The sequence below is a fragment of the Labeo rohita genome, chromosome 25 (assembly GCF_022985175.1).
Source record: "Labeo rohita strain BAU-BD-2019 chromosome 25, IGBB_LRoh.1.0, whole genome shotgun sequence".
In the NCBI taxonomy this organism is placed as follows: Eukaryota; Metazoa; Chordata; class Actinopteri; order Cypriniformes; family Cyprinidae; genus Labeo; species Labeo rohita.
Genome location: NC_066893.1, coordinates 15,593,373 through 15,615,050, shown reverse-complemented (window position 1 = coordinate 15,615,050; position 21,678 = coordinate 15,593,373). Strand labels below are relative to the sequence as shown.

Sequence of the window (21,678 nt, the reverse complement as noted above, 5' to 3'; positions counted from 1 at the left end):
TGTCCTCGATTGCTGAGCACTGATGGTGTTCATCTTTCAGGTTCCCACTGTAACGTTTATCTACTGCTGGTATTAAACTGGGAAAAATAGCACTCGTCTGGAATGTTGGTGTAGACATCCTGAAGATGTTTCTTCCTGTAAATTGAAAGGAAAATTAAAATTTTGTTTCAGTCATTTTAATAACTAAATACAGTCTAGTTAGTTATCAAGGCAACATTTTTAATGTCATTGTTTTAGCTTCAAGGTTTTTCTAATATTGATATTTCTAATATTGATATTTTAATTTATTTTAATATTTAATATAGATTTTTTTTTTTAGTTTTTCCTAAATGTATAGTATGGCGACTTTTTATCTCACAATTTTTACTTTTTCCTTGCAGTTGCGAATTTACATCTCACAATTCTGACTTTTTTTCAAGAATTGCATGATACAAACTTGCAATGCTGAATTTTTTCTCAGAATTGCGTAACAAACTCGCAATTATGTCTTATGAAGTCAGAATTGCGAGATACTTGCAATAAACTCACAATTGTGAGAAATAAAGTTGCAATTCTGAAGTCAGAATTGCAAGATACAAACTCACAATTCTGACTTTTTTCTCAGAACTGTGAGATAAACTCGCAATTGCATGTTATAAAGGTATAAAGAATTGCGAGATACTCACAATAAACTCGCAATTCTGAGAAATAAAGTCAGAATTGCAAGATATAAACTTTTTTTCTATGACTTTTTTCTCAGAATTGTGATATAAATTTGCAACTGTGTGTTATAAAGTCAAAACTGTGAGAAACTTTGCAGTCGTGAGAAAAAAAGTCGCAATTCTGAGAACATATCAGTCACCCCCCTCAAAACTGGATTTTACAACTCGCAATTGCCAGTTTATATCTCAGAATTGTAGTCAGCCGAACCCCATTTAACTCACTGAGCATCATGAGCCTGGGCCAGCTGTGCATTGGTGTTGTCCATAGCCCTGCGCAGCTCCTTATTAATGCGTGCTTGCCGTCTTTCTAGCAACAATGCAGCACGGGCGGATGTCATGCGCACTTGATGCTCCTGAAGCTCCTTCTCTCGTTGCTCCATGACAGCACGCTGTACACATTCATTTGGTTCTTAACACTTAATTGTATTTTAAGCATTTTAAACATTTCATAAGTGCCATTTGATGTTACTTACTTATAAATAAAAGCTAAAAAAACCCCAAAATATTAACTTCTTTACCTTCCTATCTTCTGCTTGCTGCAGCTGGTATTGCGTGTATTCCTGGAGCTCTTTAGGACTCATTCCCTTGTAATAGTCCCTGCGCAGACGAGACAGGCCCAGCACGCTAATATTCTGCTCAGGGTTTTCCATCAGCAGATCTCCATTTAGCTGATTCAGGATGTCCGTCTGGTTGTTTTCCTCCTCTTCGTCACGCTCCTGTAGACGTCGGTGTGTGATTTCTGAAGCCTGTGGTTAAGAAGCAGCAAGAAACAATGGGAAAATGAAGGCTAATTGAGAGTACTGATAGTTTTTCTTGAATTTTAAAGCCTGACTTGTGACTTTAGTGGTTAATTACCAGTGCAAGGTTAAAGTCTTTGGTGGCGATGGCTGCAGCTCTCTTGCTTTGTTCCTCCATCCTCTGCAATTCAAGAGCTCGGTTGTCTAGAGCCAGTCTGCTTTGATCATACTGATGCACTATATAGTTTGGAAAAGGAGAAAATGTCACTGAAACATTGGTAAAAATCTACAGTTTTTGGGGCTCAGAAGGGGAACTTACTCTCTTGTTGTAACTCTTGTTTTGCTCGCTCTAGTTCGTCTTGCTGTTGTAGGGTCCATGCTCTTAGCTGCTCCTGCTGCTTCCTCAGCCTGTCCTTCTGGGCCAGATCTTCTCCAGGCAGCCCCGGCAGTATCCGCACCCCTTCCTGCTTCTTCAGCAGCTCTGGATCGTTCAGATCAAACTCGCGCCGGCTGGCAGGTTGTTGAAACTGTTGTCTGAATTGCACAATTGCTTCATTCAGCAGACGCTCATCTTTCTTCTGCCGCTGATCCAGGATACATGCTACACGATCACTGCACAGCAGCTCATCAGCTAAAAACAGACAGAAAAAGAGTTTCCCACAAACACAAAAAATTAATAATATATATACACTACCAGGCAAATGTTTTTGAACTGTAAGATTTTTTGTTTGTTTAAAGAAGTCTCTTCTGCTCATCATTCCTGCATTTTTTTTGATCCAAAATAAATCAAAAACAGAAAAAAAATAAAATATTTTTACTATTTAAAATAACTGCTTTCTATTGAAATAATACTATATATATATATATATATATATATATATATATATATACACACACACTACCGTTCAAAAGTTTGGGGTCAGTAAGACTTGTAATAGTCTTTAAAGAAGTCTCTTATGCTCATCAAGGCTGCATTTATTTGATGAAAAATATAGAAAAAAAACAGTAATATTGCAAAATGTTTTTACAATATAAAATAATGTTTTTTATTTTAACATACTTTAAAATAGAATTCATTCCTGTGATGAAAAGCTGAATTTTTATCAGCTGTTACTCCAGTCTTAATTGTCACATGATCCTTCAGAAATCATTCTAATATGCGGATTTATTATTAGAATGATCAATGTTGGATAATATCAACAGTTGTGCTGCCAAATATTTTTTGGAACCTGTGATTTTTTTTTTTTTTTTTTTTTTTTTTCAGGATTCTTTCATGAATAACAAGTTTAAAAAGTACAGTGTTTATTCAAAATATAAATATTTTATAACAATGTAAATTATTTATTATTAACTTTTAATAAACTTTTAATTAATAACTTAATACATCCTTGGTGAATAAAAGTATTAATTTCTTAAAAAAAAAAAAGAAAAAGAAACAATAAAAATGTACTGACCCCAAACTTTTGAACGGTAGTGTATATGTGTATATATATAATTTATTCCTGTGATCAAAGCTAATCTACTCAGAATACAAAATCTACTCAGCTGTTTTCAACATAATAATAAATGTTTTTTAACAGTAAATCAGAATATTAGAATGATTTCTGAAAGATCATTTGACTGAAATAATGATGCTAAAAATTCAGCTTTGAAATCACAGGAATAAATTATATTTTAAAATATATTCAAATAGAAAATTTACTTTAAATAGTAAAAATATTAGTTCAAATTTGTACTGTTTAGCAGAAGAGACTTTAAAAAAACATTAAAAATCTTACTGTTCAAAAATGTTTGACTGATAGTGTATATTTACATTTTTGAAAGATGAGACATTTTTAAATACAGATTTATGGGGGAAAGGCTAATTGTGAAAATGTCATTTATTAATGTAGTCATTGTATGACTAAATAATATTTTAAGTATTTTGTAATAATAAATCCAGACCAAAAAATATGACAATGTTCCTCGCAGAGCTCACCATAGACTTTACGTTCATTCGCTTGCCGTTGGTCTTTCTCTCTTCGTTCTTTAACTTGGTGGTCAAGAGCATCCTTGTCAACCTGACCATTAGAGAAATCAACAAAAATAACTTGTTAATGTCGTTTACAGCTGTATAAAGTTGTCTCAAGCTAACAAACTTACTCCGATCGTGCGGACTTTATCATTGAAGATCTTCTCCCGGCGTTGCAGCTCCCTGTTTCTCCTTCTGTCAAGCTGAACAGCTGCAACTCGGTCTGACAGAAGCTCAACTTGATTCATTATATATCACTAGTTTAAATCGATGAAGCGATCTGTTTTTAATCCACTAACTGGGTGTCACAAAACGAGGGAAACCCACAAACAAATGCGTTGCTAGGAGACTGAAGTTACATGTTTGAAAATCGCGCCCTCTCGCGGTTGATTTTCAGTTGTTCTGCTAAACGTAAACGGAACATCTTAAATATAGGTTTTAATCGTATACATGTAATTAAAGGAGAAGTCCACTTCCAGAAGAAAAATATACAGATAATTTACTCACCCCCTTGTCATCCAAGATGTTCAAATGGCTCTAAACAATCCCAGCCGAGGAAGAAGGGTCTTATCTAGCAAAACGATCGGTCATTTTCAAAACAAATTGACAATTTATATACTTTCAACCTCAAACGCTCGTCTTGTCTAAATCTGCGTGAACTTTTTTTCCGGTTCAATACGGTCAGTACAGTCAGGGCATGTCAAAAAACTTTAATCTCGTTTTCTTTCCCAACTTCAAAATCATCCTACATCGCTGCAGAAGTACCGACCCAGTGTTTACAAAGTGAACATGCAGAGAAGATCAAATGCCCTTCACAAAAAAAAGAAAAAGAAAAGGTAAAACAGTGATGTAGGACGATTTTGATGTTGAAGAAGAAAACGAGAGAGTTTTTTCAAAATACTCTAACTGTATCGACCAGGATTACACAGATTACGCATCGCAGAGACGAGACAAGAGGAGCGTTTGAGGTTAAAAAGTAAATAAACTGTAAATTTGTTTAAAAAATGACCGATTGTTTCGCTAGATAAGACCCTTCTTCCTCGCCTGGGATTGTTTAGAGCCATCTGAAGCTGCATTTAAACTGCATATGGAAATTCAAATTTGGGGGCACCACAGAAGTCCACTATATGAAGAAAAATTCAGGAATGTTTTCCTCAAGAAACATAATTTCCTATCCACTAAAAAAAGAAAGACATGAACATCTTGGATGACAAGGGGGTGAGTAAATTATCTGTAATGTTTTCTTCTGAAAAGGGACTTCTCCCTTAAACACTTTTAAAAACATCTGCTTTGATCCTGTTACCTTATTTTTTTATTACAGAAAATCCATAAAAACCATAAAAACCTTTTCGTGCTAAATTCCACTGATAAGGGAATCCAGTATGCTTTTTTAATGGGAAACTGAGCATCCCTGTGTATCATGAACTTTAGACTAGTACATTTTTTAGCAGAGTTATTTATCTAAATTTTAATTTATGCTGCACACTTAGACCAATGTCATTTTATTGCGATTTTATCAGTGTTTGAACAACATTTTGAAGTGTTGTCAGTTTAGCAAAATTTTAAAATGATATTTCAAAGATGTGATTAAAAAAATTACAATACTAACAATATAACACTCAAAGTTAAGTTTTAATATGCAATTCAATGTAATTAAACATGTGGCCTGTATCCGGTTAAACTGGCAGTTGATTTAAACTAATAATAATAATAATAAAACCCAGACAAGAACACAATCAAATGTTTTCACTTCTGTGAAATTTCCTTTTAAAAGTCTTTGATGACATGTTGTATTGTCCATTTTTGTCCTGTGCATGTTTGCAAAATAAGATAATAGTAGGAATTTGTTCCTTGGCCAATCTCAAGACATCGATTTGTGTTTCTGTTTCTTATTGCATTTCCCTAAAAACAGAAACCAGGACAAAAATTGAACTGTATATGACAACACATAATAACCACATATTTTGCAATGCTAAGCAATGTGATGCGAAATATTTCACAAAATAAATAAATAAATAAATAAAACACACAGTAAGACCCTACCTGAGAAAAGTCCCAGTATATACTCAATCCTTTCTCCTTGGCATTTTTGCAGTCATGTAACACCGGTGTATTTCCACTACCAGGATCCATTAGACAACGGTTAGAGTTATACGTGTGAGATTTGATGCCTCCAATGTAGATCTCTCCATTACGATTGTAAGAACAATGCTGTGAGATAAAGTCAAATGAAAAGTGCTTTTTGGACGTGGTAACTCAAAGCAAAGGTTTACACTCACATACAGTACCTGAGGTTTATAGTAATGACACGTGTACAGAATAGGTACACTTCCAGGAACAGGTCCTTGATCAATGCAGAATTTGTCTTTAAGGTCATTCTTCAGCTGTCATGAAAGTAAAACAGCAGCAGTTCAGAGATAACTAGCTAAAATGGACCAACTATCTAGTACGCTTTATTAGTCTCTTCTTTTGAGGGAAAGTTTATATAGACTATAAACATCTGTGTTGCTTACCACACCATAACCAATTATGTCTTCCCACCTGTCTAGGAGAGGATATACATTTTCCAGGTACCATTTGAAAGGCTTACATTTGAGTTTCTCTCGTAACTGTTTTCTTTCAGACACATCACCAATATCAATCCCATGATCCTAGAGAAAAATAAAACTCTTATTTTATCAACCAGGTCCAGGCTGATATGAGAATCAGCAAAATTAATAGATATAAAAAAGAACTTGATATATTCAACTTAATATTAAGCTAACTTTGAAACAATGTTTACTCTTACCTTTAGAGGGAGATTCCAGGCAATATTAACATTTGATTTATATTCATCCATCCAGATTTCAGCCACTCTCAGGGCGTTTCGAATCATGGGTTTGCTGAGATCTGGTGAATATGGCTTATGTGCTCTTTCAAGGTGTGCGATCTTTGAACACGGCACCACTTCAATGCTCCCACCGCAGAGCCAGACCTGATTTATGAAATTTTAGACATCAAGCACATATTATAGGCATCATTTTGGTGCCACAATGTGCAGTAATAACCTACACGTATTCCTAGTTCAACATTTTCACCCCCATAAACTGTCATTCCTTCATCCAAAACTCCAATTTCTCCCAGAAACTGACGTTCAGCGACAAGGATACCCATGACTGAGGGACTCCTAACAAGAAAGAAAATTAATCAAATTATAATCTGTTTTATAATCTTAAAATATTAATTTATTAAATGAAGTATTATTACAGTTGACATGTCCTTCATTATACAGCAGTTAGTTCCATTCCCCACGGTAAAAATAAATGTGAGTTAAATCTCATTTTGTCAGTATTTTTTTCTGAAAAAATATGAATATGTATAGTGATGAAAGCCAAAATATTAAATGTCATGAATGTATATTTACTGAGTAATCCACTATTTTGTAGAGGAGGCCAAAATGGCAATTTTCACCTCAGATTCGGAGCTAAATTACAGAAGTAAAAATGACTTTAGAAAGATTGCAGCAACATTATATTATTTTTACACAGAGAAAAATAAAAGTCTTTGGTTCCTCCAGAGCAGGGCTACCAGGAGGACCGAGCATTTAGTCTCCCTGACCCGTTTGATGACCTGAGGAAGCAGGGCTATCGGGGGGGAAGGCATATAGGCAAGCACTTGTGGGCCAGAGCATCTCGCCGCATCGAGAAATAAGTTGGGAAGTGAAAGTTGTCTTCTGAGGCGAAGAGGTCCACCCCTGCCCTTCCAAAGACAGACCAGATTTCCCGAACCATATGAGGATGTAGCCTCCATTCTCTTGGAGCTACATTGCCCCTGAACAGCATGTCTGCCCCTAGGTTCGAACTGCCCGGCACATTAACTGCTCTTATTGGGAGGAGTTCGTCCTGTGCCCAAAACAGGAGGCATCGAGCTATCCTGTAGAGGGAACGAGACCTGAGCCCACCTTGGTGATTGATGTAGGTTACCACCATCATGTTGTCCGATCGGACCAGGGTGTGATGCCCTTTCAAGGCTGGCAGGAAGGTTTTCAGGGCCAGAAAAACCACCAGTAACTCGAGGCAGTTGATGTGCAGATGTCGCTCTGTGGCTGACCAGGAGCCGGACACCGGATTGCCCTCCAACAGAGCACCCCAACCCGAGCTGGAGGTGTCTGTTGTGACTACTACCTTCCTCCTGGAGGTCAGTCCCAACTGTAGGCCTGTCTGAAACAGATGAGAAGTTGTCCAAGGGGCCACAGCCTTGACACAGCGGTGGTCCACCCTGATGTGAATCTGGCCCAGGCGTCAAGCGTGGGACGGGACTCGGGCTTTGAGCCAATATTGAAACAATATTGCATGTGAAGCAGGCCCAATGGGATCATAGAGGAAGCTGCCGCCATGAGGCTCAGCAGCCTCTGAAAATCCTTGAGGGGATGAACCATCCATTTGAAAGAGGCCGCCAGTCACCGAATAGTCAGTGACCGTTCCGGTGTAATCCACGCCCTCATTTCAGCAGTCTATAGTGGTGCCCAGAAAGACTGCTCACTGTCTGGGCGACAACTGACTTTTCTGGGGGTTGATCTGCAACCCGAGTTGCTCTAAATGATTGAGCATCTGTGCTCTGTGAGCAACTAATTCCCATTCTGATCTTGCTAAAAGCGAAGCTGATCTTCCTCTGCCGGGGTTCTTTGACAGCGGTGAATCAGCTGGGCTTCTTGCTTCGGCTTCTTGCAGAGTCAGTGAAGGGATGATCCTCCTCACTGAAGGAGAAGATTCTGATGAAATGGCAGGCTAAAGCGCCGTTGGTTTGTGCAGCTACACAAATGTGAACAAATCAGGCTTCAGAGCAGGGTAAAAAAGGAGACAACCCACACACAACGTGAAGTGAACCTTTGAAAGGTTACCTAGATTAATCGTTAACTCTGGGTAAAGTATGAACAGCCATTTACCTGCGTTTTAGAATTGCCCAGTGTTACTTATTTCAAGTGTGAGTGACCTTAAATGTTTTAAAGTTTGATTTACTATCAGTGACTCCTCCAAATATGCCACTTAGCATTATAATACTACTTAATATATGACTATGCTTCACAAGTTCTAACAATAAAAAAGAAAAAGAAAGTGTAATACTTAACCCAGACGAGGCAAATCTTGGTTTACTGATGTGAATACACTGTATGGGGAAAGCAACTACACATCCCTAAGAGGTGAGAGATTTTTTCTTCAAACGTAGTTGCAATACTACAACTCTTTGTAGCTTCAGAAGCTGTTAAAATGAACAAAATCCCTTCTTTCAAATATCATTATAACTGATTTAAATATAGAATCTTATGAATAGACAGCAGAAAGCAAGGTAATGTGCCTCAACTTGACCATTTCAGTGCATTTTTAGCACTCAGACATGTATTTTCTAGTTTCAACATTATTTATTCTTTTACTTTGTCCTGTAATGCAATATGTATAAGCTGTATACAAAATAACCAATATTTGGTTTTCGACCACTGAAAATGGGTAATATTCAACAAACTTGGAGATTGGGCTCCCCATAACTCTGGGATTGAACCATATATGGCTTTAAAATGAAAACTACAAAAGAAAAGTTTATTAAGAACCACATTTTAAAATAATATTGAGCTTTTGTTTAATACTTCTTTAGTTAAAAGCATGGACATTTTAGAAAAAGAATACTTATGTCACTCAGACAGGTACGTTCTATGCAATTGTTTTCACAGATGGAAAAAAGATAAATTTCTAATTTCAATATTATTTGTTCTTTACACCTTTCTTTAAAAGAAAAAAGTATCAGCTGAATGCAAGCTGACTCACGTTTGGTTTTTGATCACCCAAAAACTAATTTACTACTGAAGCCATATTGAGATTGCAATATCTCTGGAACTGAACCATGCAGGGCCTTAAAACTGAATAAGCTGAAAGGAAAGTTTGCTAAGACTCAAAATCTAAAAGGGCATTAAGATATTTTTAATACTACTTCCCCTGGTTTCACAGACAAGGCTTAAACCTAGTCCCAGACTAAAATATAAGTCTGAGTTGTCTGGCTCTGAATCTCAGGTGAAATGTTTCATTTAGACCACTTTTCTACAAAATAGTGGATTGCTCAGTAAATATACATCAATGACATTTAATGTTTTGACTTTTATCACCATACATCTTTTTTTTAGAAAAACTATTGACAAAATCAAAAAATTGGGCCAAGGAACTTTCAGAAATTTGTTTGATTTTGACACAGAATGACTCTATATGTGATTTTTTTGGAAAAATTCTGCATTGTGCACATTTATGGTTAAAAGTGTTTTGAGTTCATTTGGAGTTATTATTCTGGTGGCATTTTACTTTTCAAAATGTATGGCGCATTCTATTCAGGGGCATTTAAAATGAATTATAGAAAGTAAAGGTGTTTAGAAAGGTGAAAAAGATACACTTACTTCCCTGGTTCTGATGGGTCGTTGATTTTGTGCCATTTTGGCCCAAAAGACTCATACATGCACCAAAGGTTCCAGTCAAATGCATGGGCAGCAGGATTATACTTCTTAATTTCCAGTGTGTCAAAAAGCACTTTGTCAAACACTGGTGACAGCACTACTGTCCTGTCAGCTTTGATTCGTGTAAGTAGTGGCTCTGCCCTAGAACAATACAGCAGTCAGATGTATATTTATAAAAGATATAAAGTCCCTCTAAAAACTCAGACTGTGGTAGTATTTACCATTGCTTATGAACCTCAATGTGCGCATCCAGAATGGCTACCACCTGACCTGTGGCCGCTTCCCAACCTGAGACTCTTGCCTTGGCAAGGCCCATCTGCCGTTTGTGTCTTACTTTCTTGATTAACCAAGGTTTGTCTTTATTAATCAGATCAATATGTTTATCTAGAGTCAACTGTAGATCCTCTGTCAAGAAATTAAAAATATGTATTAGAATAAATTGTTACACTTATAATATAACAATTTATAATTAACGCACACTGTTTCTTAGTCTTTTTTGTCTTATTCTTTCTATATTCTTAATTAAGTTCAGATGTATAACACATGAAAAAAAAAACACTATTTAGAAAAATAAAAATACAGTGTAAAATATATTATCTAAAATCTAATATCTTAAATCACAGTACCTCTGAAATAATTAAAATATCACATATCTAGGGTAAAACTAACCGTTTGAGCTGTAGTCATCTATTAGGATGATCTCCTTAAGCAGATGAGCAGGAGTTTTGTCAATGATGCTGCAGATTGCCCTTTTAATTACTGACAGAGCCTCATTAAAATAGATCAGAACCACACTAATTGTTGGCAGGTCCCCTTAGGGTAGATCTTCACAGTACATCTGCAATACATAATAAAAGAAAGAAATGAGCCTAATGCTTATATTCAACAAACTTTAAAGTGACAGTGAAGACATCAACTCTTTTCATGAAAAAAACTGTCCACAAAAATATAAAGTTTTGAATCAGAATCAGATGCGTTAACTATGATCTGTCAAAACACCTCTGGAAATGCTTGCAATGGATGCGAAAAACGCAGAAAATCAAACCCAATCTGATTTTTTTTATGTCGAAAGTTTCGGAGGCAATGTGTAAACGTGATTGACATAACGTGACGTATTTATTTTTTAACGTGTGAAAATTTCGGACTCAGTGTGCAGTGACCTTTTACTGTCGTGAATTGGAAAAAACAGTTAAGGCAGAGCAAGACAAGACGAGCGTTTGACATTAAAAAGTATATAAATTGTATATAAATAACCGATCGTTTCGCTAGATAAGACCATTGTTCCTCGGCTGGGATCGTTTACAACCGCATTTGGGATCGTTTGAAGCCGCATTGAAAGTAGCACCAAAGCAGTCCACTATATGGAGTGAAATGCTTTACTCAAAAAACATAATTTCTTTATGACTGAAGAAAGAAATACATTAACATATTGGATGACAAGGGGTTGAGTACATTATCTGTAAATTGTTCTGGAAGTGGACTTCTCCTTTAAGACAAGAAGTGTTTTCTGTTCAGTCTGTTAATAAATATCATCATCTTGTGAGTTAAAATGGTCTCTTCCTCATCCCAGATGCAGCTGCTCGAATAAAATTATTTTGCTGTGTTAATTTACTTTAGTTTATGTTTTTCTCGTCTTACATATTGTGGATCTGCATTAAAATATTTTTGTTTTCTGTTTCGCAAAGGTGACGTTTTCTGTATATACTGCATGTAATATTTGTTAGAGAAATATATCTCACCTTCAAACAAAAAGAAAATCAAAATTGCTAAACAGAAAAAAAAATTACTTATACAGCCATATTTTTGCAAGACATAAAACAAAACTATATAATTCTTGTTCCCAGTAATAAAACCTGACTGAAGATTAAACTTTAAAATAAAAAAAAAATCACACAATCACCAGTTAGGTGGCAATGGAATGGTCATGAATTCAGTAAGCAAGTTATGGGTTAATCAGCTTAGAATTTGGGATATATGTGACCATAAGTAAACCTTGAGCACCAAATAGGCGTATATGAGTGATATATAAGAAGGATTGTTTGACACTTCCATATTTTGTAATATATTAAACTAGAAAACAGTTGTAAGGCAGTTACCTGTCGTCTCGAGTATCAGGGAGTGTTCTGTTCAATGGTAATCTGTTACTGAGGAACACATTGTATCCAAACTCCTGAAACTGCCTTTCTGCTTCCATCTGTTCCTTTTCTGTAAGTTCAGCTCCCCATGATTTAAATAGTGATGATTTTGGATACAACTTCTTAACCTCAGTTTTCTTTGTAATTTTCTGTTCCACAACAGCCTCTCTGACTTTTTGATGTTTGATTTCTATGGCTGAAATTGGAAGTATATTGAGAGAATGCCACAGGATAAATCTTTTAGTCAATAAAAAGTAAAAAAATAAAAACTCACCTATTTCGTTAACTTGATCTTCTATTCTCTTCAGTCTTCGGAGAACCTCCGGATCTTCCGACCTGATAAATGACAGGTACACAAGACTGTAAACTATGACACCAATAACTAACACACAGACTCTTGCAGCTATCCTCATTTTCAAAATGTCTTTGTGGGTGTGATTTTAAAAGGAAAATCCTCAGAAGGTATACAAACGCTGGTTCATAAAGGTGACTGTTAACAAAGCTTATCCTCAGTACATCCTTCTTGATGTAAATTGTATTCTAAAAGCTTCTGTGTACTTTTTTTTTTTTGACCCAGTAAGTAATGTCTCTGTCTGAATTTAATAGATGAAGAATACTGCTCGTCCAATCTTTTTTATATCCTTATAGCATGGTCTGTCAGAATAGTCGATTCTGATTGGCTGGCAGGTAAGTATGAAAACGGTTTAATGCACAAGTGAATTCAATTAAGTTTTATTACTAAACAAAGTCAAATAGTAGAGAGTGTTCTGGGAAAACTGTAAAGTCAAGGTGCTTCGAAGAAAACTTTATAGTGACCATGGCACTCTTTTAGATTAAAAAGCCTTGTTGGTATGTCAACAAGAAAAAAATCGAAATTCAACATAATTTTCTGGAAACTTAAAAAAAGAGAGAGAGAGAGAGAGAAAAAAAAATATCTAGGGTAGAGGGGCTCACTGTAATTCTGTAGCCCAGGAGCCTCTGGTTATCTTAAGGCACCCCTGACGAGGAGGTTGCTTTTTAACAGAGAAACAACAAAAGTAAGTGTTTTATCTCATTTACAATATGTATTTTCTAACGTTTTGAGTTATAGCGATATTTATATACTGTGCACATTTAAATGGTGCCAAACCTTTTCTCTCAGATGATGATTTTCTTTGACTTTAAATGTGGTGCAGACATGAAGATTGCTTTTAACAGAGAGAAGGTAGAAAGTTAGTGTTTAACTTCTTTTAAAATATGTAGTTTATGACGTTATATTGTTTTAATGATGTTTGTGTGCTGTGGCTTGTTGAACTATTCTCATAGACGTCATTTTCTTTGACTCGCAGACGTGGAGTTAGATTTTGCATTTAATCTCATTTTGCAATATGAATTTTATGATGTTATACTGTAATATAATGATAATTTTGTGCTGTGCACATCTAAACTTTTCTCATGGAACTTTTCTCATTAACGTCATTTACTTTGACTTACGATAATGCAGATGACCCTGCTGAAAAAAAAATTTGTACTGGTTTTACTGATTATATTGGGAATTGTATTGGTTTTAACAGAAACTGTAATGTTCCTGTGGGTTTCTACTGATAATTTGTCGCTAATGGAATATGTCTCCTGACATTACAGGAAATTTTTTAAATGGTTTTAATGGTTTTTAGTTGGTGGTTTGTAGTGGAAACCATTAGAATTTCTCTGATGGTTTCTATTGTTCTTTTTTGGTGAGGAGGTTGCTTTTTGGAAAACACAGAAAGTAAGTGTTTTATTAACAAGAAGTATTTTATTAACAATAACAATTAATAGGGCTGAATGCAAAATCGCACTCATAATCGAATGCGATTCATCTGCGATTATGTGCTCGATTTTGCGTAGCTTGTCAGTGATTTATGGCTTTGTGTATTAATTGCCGCTCCAGCTGAACGCATGTGATCGAGATTTACCACTAATCAAAGAACTTGCATGATAATCAATAATAATGATAATTATCCTGCAGCCCTACAATTAATATGTATATTATAACATCATATTGTTTTAACGTTATATTTGTGTGATGTGTGCTTCTAAATTTTTCTCAGGGAGACATTTGCTTTAATCACAATGCGAGCAGGCAAAGAGGTTACAATTAACAAGAATTAACCCAGGCAAGAGGTTACAATTGACAATTAACAAGAACCTAAAAAAGTGTTTTACCACATATACAATGTTTTTGTAACATCATATTGACAAGTCAAACCATTGTAAGTTTCCCAAATTTAAAATGGTAATGCAAGTCATTGGTTCTTGCATGTCTCATGGCCAAATATCATATCATTAAGCTTGAATGAACAGTTATTTTGATGTGTCGACCTACTGTAAAAAAACAATTTGTTGAGTCAACTTAAAATAATTTGTTACCTGCCTGTCTTAAAATTTTAAGTTCATTCAACTCAATAAAGTTTAGTCAGCTTGAAATGTTAAGTTGTACTAAGTGACAATATTCGAGTTGATTCAACTTAAAATTATAAGGCAGCTGGGTAACTTACCCAGCTTTAACAAACAAAATGATTTGTTTAGTCAACTCAAATATCTAAGTTGTCACTTAGTACAACTTAACATTTCAAGTTGACTATTTGAGTTGACTGAACTTAAAATTTTATGGCAACAAATTAGGTAACAAGTTATTTTAGGTTGACTCAACAAATTGTGTGTTTTTGTTTTTTAGAGTGTATATTGGATTTGAGTGCTATTTTTATATATTAAATATCTCTTTTCAATATACTCAATATACTCAAATGCTCTATATCGAGTGAGATAAATTGTTTATCCAAAGTGATTTTGTGCCCTCACAAGACTTGAAATATAGCACATCAGTTAAGTTAAGTCACTTTTCAGGTATTACAATTACTTTTAAGGTATTTTGGTAAAAAGTCATGTTTTTTTTTCTTCCCCATATCAACATACACTGTTGTTCAAAAGTTTTAGAACAATAAGATTTTTTTAAATTTTTAAAAGAAGCCTCTACTCACCAAAGCTGATCCAAAGTAAATCAAAAAACGTAATATTGTGAAATATTTTTTAACTGTTTTCTATTTGAATATACTGTGCACAGCATAAATGAGTACACCCCCTCTGCATATATATATAAAAGATGTATTTTCTTAGTGATCACTAATACGATTCATTAAAAGATGGCAAAATTTAAATGCATTAAACATATACTTAATAAACCAAAAAATATATGCCAATATTTTCTGTAAAATAAGTAAATTAGCCAGTTTTTGATTAAATGAAGGATTGCAGAAAGGAGTACACAGTAGATTTAATTCAACAAATGTATAATATTCTAGTAAACTGTGTTCGTGCTGCCTTAAAATTTCAAGTTTAGTCAACATGAAATGCTAAGTTGTACTACATAAAATTTTAAGGCAGCATGAACACTTACTTTTTTAAGTTGAAACAACTTTTTTTTTTTTTTTTTTTTTTTTTTTTTTTTTTACAGTGTACTTAGTATGTCCTCCATAACTCTAAGTATACTGCTCTGACCCTTCTTGGCACTGAGTGTACAAGTTCATGATAAAATGCCACATCTGTCCTGTTTAACTCCTGGAGGATGATGTTCCTTATTGCCCTGGTCTTTAATGGGGAGTGTTGCCTAGCTTGTCTCTACAGAATCCCCCACAGCTCCTCAAAAGTGTTAAGATTAAGTGAAATACATGCCCACTGAAGGATTTTCACCTTGGGAGAATGAATATCTTGTCATATCAATATCATTGTCAACACTGCTGGGAATGAGGAGAGGGTAGCATCTTCTGTTTCAAGTTATTGTATTACATGACACAGTGTTGATAAAGCACAACTCCCTCACACCTTCAGCCCTCATACATCACACTATAAGAGCTTTACTACCACTGAACGTCACTGTGGGAACCAGGCACTTCTCACTGTACTCCTCCTCTAGCAACACCAGAACATTTTGGATGCTTTTGTATCCGAAATGATTGACTTGGTCTCTTGAGACAAGAGTATGGATTCCCAGAAGTCTATCTTTTGTAAATATGGGCCTTGGAAGAGGTTGAATGAGTTTATTGTGCTTTGGCAATAGTACGCAATTCTAGTCACTTCTGCAAGCGGTGTCGTACTCTGTGAGCTTGCACTTGCACTTGCATGGTATATGCACACCAGTAATGTTTTTATCTAAGTCATATTTCTAAAAACTACTTAAAAGTCCTAATTTAACTATGGCTTAAGCCTAGCTTAAGCTAAGTCCTGTCTGTGAAACCGGGCCTACTTGTTTTTAAAAGTTTTGGTTCAATATACATACCTGTTAATCCAAATTTGTCTTAAACCTACACACATTTTTTTTATTTAGTAACTTTCAGGATGGTGCATTATTTTTGCAACATAACTTTTTATCACTTTGATAAGAAAATCTTATTTTCCTAAGTAATTTTGACATTCTTCTTTGGTAATTGGTCAAGCTGGCTTGTTGGAACATTATATCTCCAAAGAACCCTAACATGTCTTCTTAGTAAAGAGTTACTGGTGAATTCGGCTTTTTATCTGTGGGATATAACATGATCAAGGAACATAATCAAGGAACACTTGAGTAAAAATCATTTGGCAGGATCCATCAAACTTTGCTGGGAACGCTGTGGAATGAGCCATTGGTGTGGGTCTGGTGATTGAACTTGCTGAAAGGGAGCTTGTTTCTAGCACGGGCAGACACAAGGCCAGCTGTGTCTCTTAAATCACCAGTAGACAGGGTTATCAGAAACAAGGCAAAAGCAGAATCAGAGTACATGCAGAGGGTCAAGGCACGCAGCAAGAATTCAGGGATCAGGGTCAAACATGGCAATCCAACAGAGTAATACAAGAGAACACTCAGTAATGTCAGCCAGGGCAAAACAAGACTTCCCAGTTAGCATGGAGAATAAAGGAGCTAAAATAGTCCCGGGAATAAGCAACAGGTGTGCTGGTAACCAGCGCCAGTGTGGGGTTATGGGAAATGGAGTCTGTGGGAAAGCTAGTATTTCAGTGATAATGCCCTCTGGTGCCAATCAGAGGAACCACAGAGGCCTGATTTATGACAGTATGACTTGTTTTGAAGTTTTTCTACATTGATTTCCTTTACAGTGTTTCCACTTCTGTGAAATTTCCTTTTAAAAATCTTTGATGACATGTTGTATTGTCCATTTTTGTCCTGTGCAAGCTTGCAAAATAAGGTAATAGTGAGAATCCTCTTCTTGTCTGATTTCAAGACATCGATTTGTGTTTCTGTTTCTTATTGCATTTCCCTAAAAATATAACAGAAACCAAAAAATATATATATTTTCACTGATTATAGCATATAATATAATTAATATATAATTTATGCAATATAATTGCATATGACAATATAGAATAACCACACATTTAGCAATGCTAAGCAAGGTGTTGTGAAATATCCTATAAAATATATAAATAAAATACACAGCAGGGACCCTACCTGAGAAAAGTCCCAGTATACACTCAATCCTTTCTCCTTGGCATTTTTGCAGTTATGTAACGCCGGTGTATTTCCACTACCAGGGTCCATTAGACAACGGTTAGAGTTATACGTGTGAGATTTGATGCCTCCAATGTAGATCTCTCCATTACGATTGTAGTAACAATGCTGTAAGACCAAGTCAAATAAAGAGTGTTTTGTATGCAGCTACTCAAAGCAAAGGTTTACACTCACATACGGTACCTGAGGTTCATAGTAATGACACGTGTACAGAATAGGTACACTTCCAGGAACAGGTCCTTGATCAATGCAGTATCTTTTCTGAATGTCATTCTTCAGCTGTCATGAAAAAAGAACAGTGGCAGTTTAACGATAACTAGTTTAGATGGAGGATAACTAGTTAAACCAACAAACTTTATTAATCTCTTCTTTTAAGGGGAAATTTGTATATCAAAAGACCTTGAACATCTTTTTTGCTTACCACACCATAACCAATTATGTCTTCCCACCTGTCTAGGAGAGGATATACATTTTCCAGGTACCATTTGAAAGGCTTACATTTGAGTTTCTCTCGTAACTGTTTTCTTTCAGTCACATCACCAATATCAATCCCATGATCCTAGAGAAAAATAAACACTTATTTTATCAACCAGGTCCAGGCTGATGTGAAGCTCAGCCTGGACCAGTGAAGCTCACTTTGAAACAATGTTTACTCTTACCTTTAGAGGGAGATTCCAGGCAATATTAACATTTGATTTATATTCATCCATCCAGATTTCAGCCACTCTCAGGGCGTTTCGACGCATAGCTTTGCTGAAATCTGGTGAATATGGCTTATGTGCTCTTTCAATGTGTGCGATCTTTGAACACGGCACCACTTCAATACTCCCACCGCAGAGCCACACCTGATTCATTAAATTTTAGACATTAATCAATTCAAGCACATATTATAGGCATCATTTTGGCACCACAGTGTAGAGTAATGACTTACACGTATTCCTAATTCAACATTTTCACCCCCATAAATTGTCATTCCTTCGTCCAAAACTCCAATTTCTCCCAGGAATTGACGTTCAGCGACAAGGATACCCATGACTGAGGGACTCCTAACAAGAAAGGAAACTGTATGTTGTACTTCAGTCAAATAATTAACTGCAAACTGCATTTATAAAAGGGTTACTCCACCCCAAAATGAAAATTTTGTCATTAATCACTTACCCCCATGTTCCAAACCTGTAAAAAAGCTGTGTTCGGAACACAATTTAAGATATTTTAGATGAAAACCAAGACTCAGAAAAGTATGAAAGACATTGTCCAAACAGTCCATCTGCCATGGTTCAATCTGAATTTTATGAAGCGATGAGAATACTTTTTGTATGCAAACCCGGTAACAATTGCCAACATTTACGGCCCAAATTCAGATGACCCTTTCTATTTTCCACACTTTTTTTTCTTTCATTTCAAATTTCTCCAACTGCCTGGTAATTATAAGAGGCGATTTTAACACCGTAATTGACTCATCTCTTGACAGATCCACAAGTAACAAATGACACTGACAATCCACTGACACAATAATACAGTTTATGAAAGATTTTGGCCTTGGCGATGGTTGAAGGCTACAGCATTCAACTGACAGAGAATACACATGTTACTTGCCAGTTCAGACTTTTTCCTAACTAGTAACTCAATCATATCAAATATGTCTGAACACAAAATCCACCCCATCAACATCAGTGATCACACTCCAGTAACCCTCATATGGAATCCAGCTAATTTACATAAACACATCAGTAGATGGCGCTTTAACATATCTTTCCTTATAGATCCAGAGTTTGAATCATTCAGGAGGTAAAATCATATCATTCACTGTCCATAAAAAGAAAATAGAAAAACAAGAAGAAATCAGAAGGAGAAAGAAATTTTTGCACCTTTAAATTACACCACTTACTTTCCTGGTTCTGATGGGTCATTCATTTTGTGCCATTCTGGGCGGAAGGACTCATACATGCACCAAAGGTTCCAGTCGAACGCATGAGCAGCAGGATTATACTTCTTAACCTCCAGTGTGTCAAACATCACTTTGTCAAACACTGGTGACAGCACTACTGTCCTGTCAGCTTTGATTCTTGCAAGTAGTGGCTCTGCCCTAGAACAAAACAGCAGTCAAATGTATATTTAGCCAAGATACGAAGTCTCTATAAAAACTCAGACTGTGGTAGTATTTACCATTCCCAATGAACTTCAATGTGCGCATCCAGAATGGCTACCACCTGACCTGCGGCCGCTTCCCAACCTGAGACCCTTGCCTTGGCAAGGCCCATCTGCCGTTTGTGTCTCACTTTTTTAATTAAGCCAGGTTTGTCTTTATTAATTAGATGAATATATACATCTAAAGCCAAATGCAGATCCTCTGTCAAGAAATTAAAAATATATAATAGAATAAATTGTTATATTAAAGAATTCTCAAGAACTAAAGAACTTCTCAAATATTAAGGGTAAAACTAACCGTTCGAGCTGTAGTCATCTACCAGGATGATCTCCTTTAGAAGATGAGCAGGAGTTTTGTCAATGATGCTGCAGATTGCCCTTTTAATGACTGACAGAGCCTCATTCAAATAGATCAGAATCACACTAATGTTTGGCAGGTCCTTAGGGTAAATCTTCACAGTACATCTGCATACACAGTATGTATTAGAAAATATATATTAAACTAGAAAACAGTTGTAAGGCAGTTACCTGATGTCTCGAGTATCAGGGATTTTTCTGTTCAATGGTAATCTGTTACTGAGGAACACATTGTATCCAAACTCCTGAAACTGCCTTTCTGCTTCCATCTGTTCCTCTTCTGTAAGTTCAGCTCCCCATGATTTAAAGAGAGGCGATTGTGGATACAACTTCTTAATCTCAGTTTTCTGTTCCACAACAGCCTCTTTGATTTTTTGATGTTTGATTTCTATAGCTGAAACTGAAAGTACATTGAGATAATGCTACAGGATAATGAACATCTTTTAGTCATTATTAAAGTTGTCAAAATGTATATAATGAGCACAAACTCACCTATTTTATTAACTTGATCTTCTATTCTCCTCAGTCTTCTGCGAACCTCCAGATCTTCTTGTCTGTGTAACTCGTTCTCTTTACTCCTCTCCTGTCCGATAAATGACATGTACATGAAACAGTAAACTGTAAAACCAATAGCTAAGACACACATGATGCTTGCAGCAATCCTCATTTTCAAAATGTCTTTGTGGCTGTGATTTATAAGAAAAATTCACAGAAGGTATACAAACGCTTGTTCATAAAGGTGACGTCCTGTTAGATGCTAATTGTATTCTACGTGCTTCTGTGTACAGTCTTTTTTTCTAGCCTAATAAATAATTTATATGTCTTAAATGAATTTAATAGAAGAATATTACTGGTTGTCCAGTCTTTTTTATATCCTTATACCATGGTCTGTCTGAGTACTCGATTCTGATTGGCTAGAAGGTATGTATTAAAACTGTTTAATGCACAGGAAATTCCAAGTCAGTTTTATCACCAAACAAAGTCCAATAGTAGAGAGGGCATCTCTGGGAAAACTGTAATATCAAGCTGCTCACTGGTCTAGGGTTGTCAGATACAAAAAAATGCCTGCTGTTCTTCTGAAAAGTCCTTCAGGTCCCACAAATTCTTTTGTTTTTCAGCATTTTTGTGTTATTGAACTCTTTCCAACAATGACTGTATGATTTTGAGATCCATCTTTTCACACTAAGGACAAATGAGGAACTCATATGCAACTATTACAGAAGATGCTGATGCTCCTGAAGGAAAAACGATGCATTAACAGAGGTGAAAGATTAGGGTAAATTTCACTTATTTTGTCATCTGGGAAACATGTAAGTATCTTCTGTGGCTTCTGAAGGGCAGTACAAAATGGAAAAATATGATATTTAGATAAAATAAGAAAAATGTACATATCTTCATTCTGTTCAAAAGTTTTCACCCCTCTGCTCTTAATGTATCTTTTTTTCCTTTTGAAGCATCAGTGAGTGTTTGAACCTTCTGTAATAGTTACATATGAGTCCCTCAGACGTCCTCTGGATTTACACAAAAATTCTGGAAAACCAAAGAATTTGTGGGACCTGAAGGATTTTTCTGAAGAACAGCGGGCAGTTTAATTGTTCA

At 35.7% G+C, this 21,678-nt stretch overlaps 2 protein-coding genes and 1 pseudogene across 2 annotated transcripts; all 3 read right to left on the bottom strand.

Moving 5' to 3' along the window:
• Positions 1 to 3,942, bottom strand: ribc2 (RIB43A domain with coiled-coils 2). The gene is made up of 7 exons (XM_051099928.1): positions 3,581 to 3,942; positions 3,417 to 3,498; positions 1,758 to 2,069; positions 1,557 to 1,675; positions 1,220 to 1,447; positions 924 to 1,090; positions 1 to 135 (listed from the first exon to the last, which is right to left on the bottom strand). Exons 1-7 carry the CDS (start codon positions 3,695 to 3,697, stop codon positions 57 to 59), a joined length of 1,104 nt encoding a protein of 367 aa, XP_050955885.1. The 5' UTR covers positions 3,698 to 3,942; the 3' UTR covers positions 1 to 56.
• A 766-nt stretch (positions 3,943 to 4,708) lies between these two features.
• On the bottom strand, positions 4,709 to 12,680 carry LOC127156848 (probable polypeptide N-acetylgalactosaminyltransferase 8; annotated as a pseudogene).
• Positions 12,681 to 15,559: 2,879 nt separating this feature from the next.
• Positions 15,560 to 20,823, bottom strand: LOC127156846 (probable polypeptide N-acetylgalactosaminyltransferase 8). The gene is made up of 11 exons (XM_051099948.1): positions 20,572 to 20,823; positions 20,251 to 20,479; positions 20,021 to 20,187; positions 19,741 to 19,924; positions 19,463 to 19,660; positions 18,506 to 18,620; positions 18,234 to 18,419; positions 17,996 to 18,133; positions 17,758 to 17,853; positions 17,515 to 17,682; positions 15,560 to 17,323 (listed from the first exon to the last, which is right to left on the bottom strand). The coding sequence occupies exons 1-11, from the start codon at positions 20,744 to 20,746 to the stop codon at positions 17,189 to 17,191; spliced, it is 1,791 nt and encodes a 596-aa protein (XP_050955905.1). The 5' UTR covers positions 20,747 to 20,823; the 3' UTR covers positions 15,560 to 17,188.
• Positions 20,824 to 21,678: the final 855 nt, after the last annotated feature.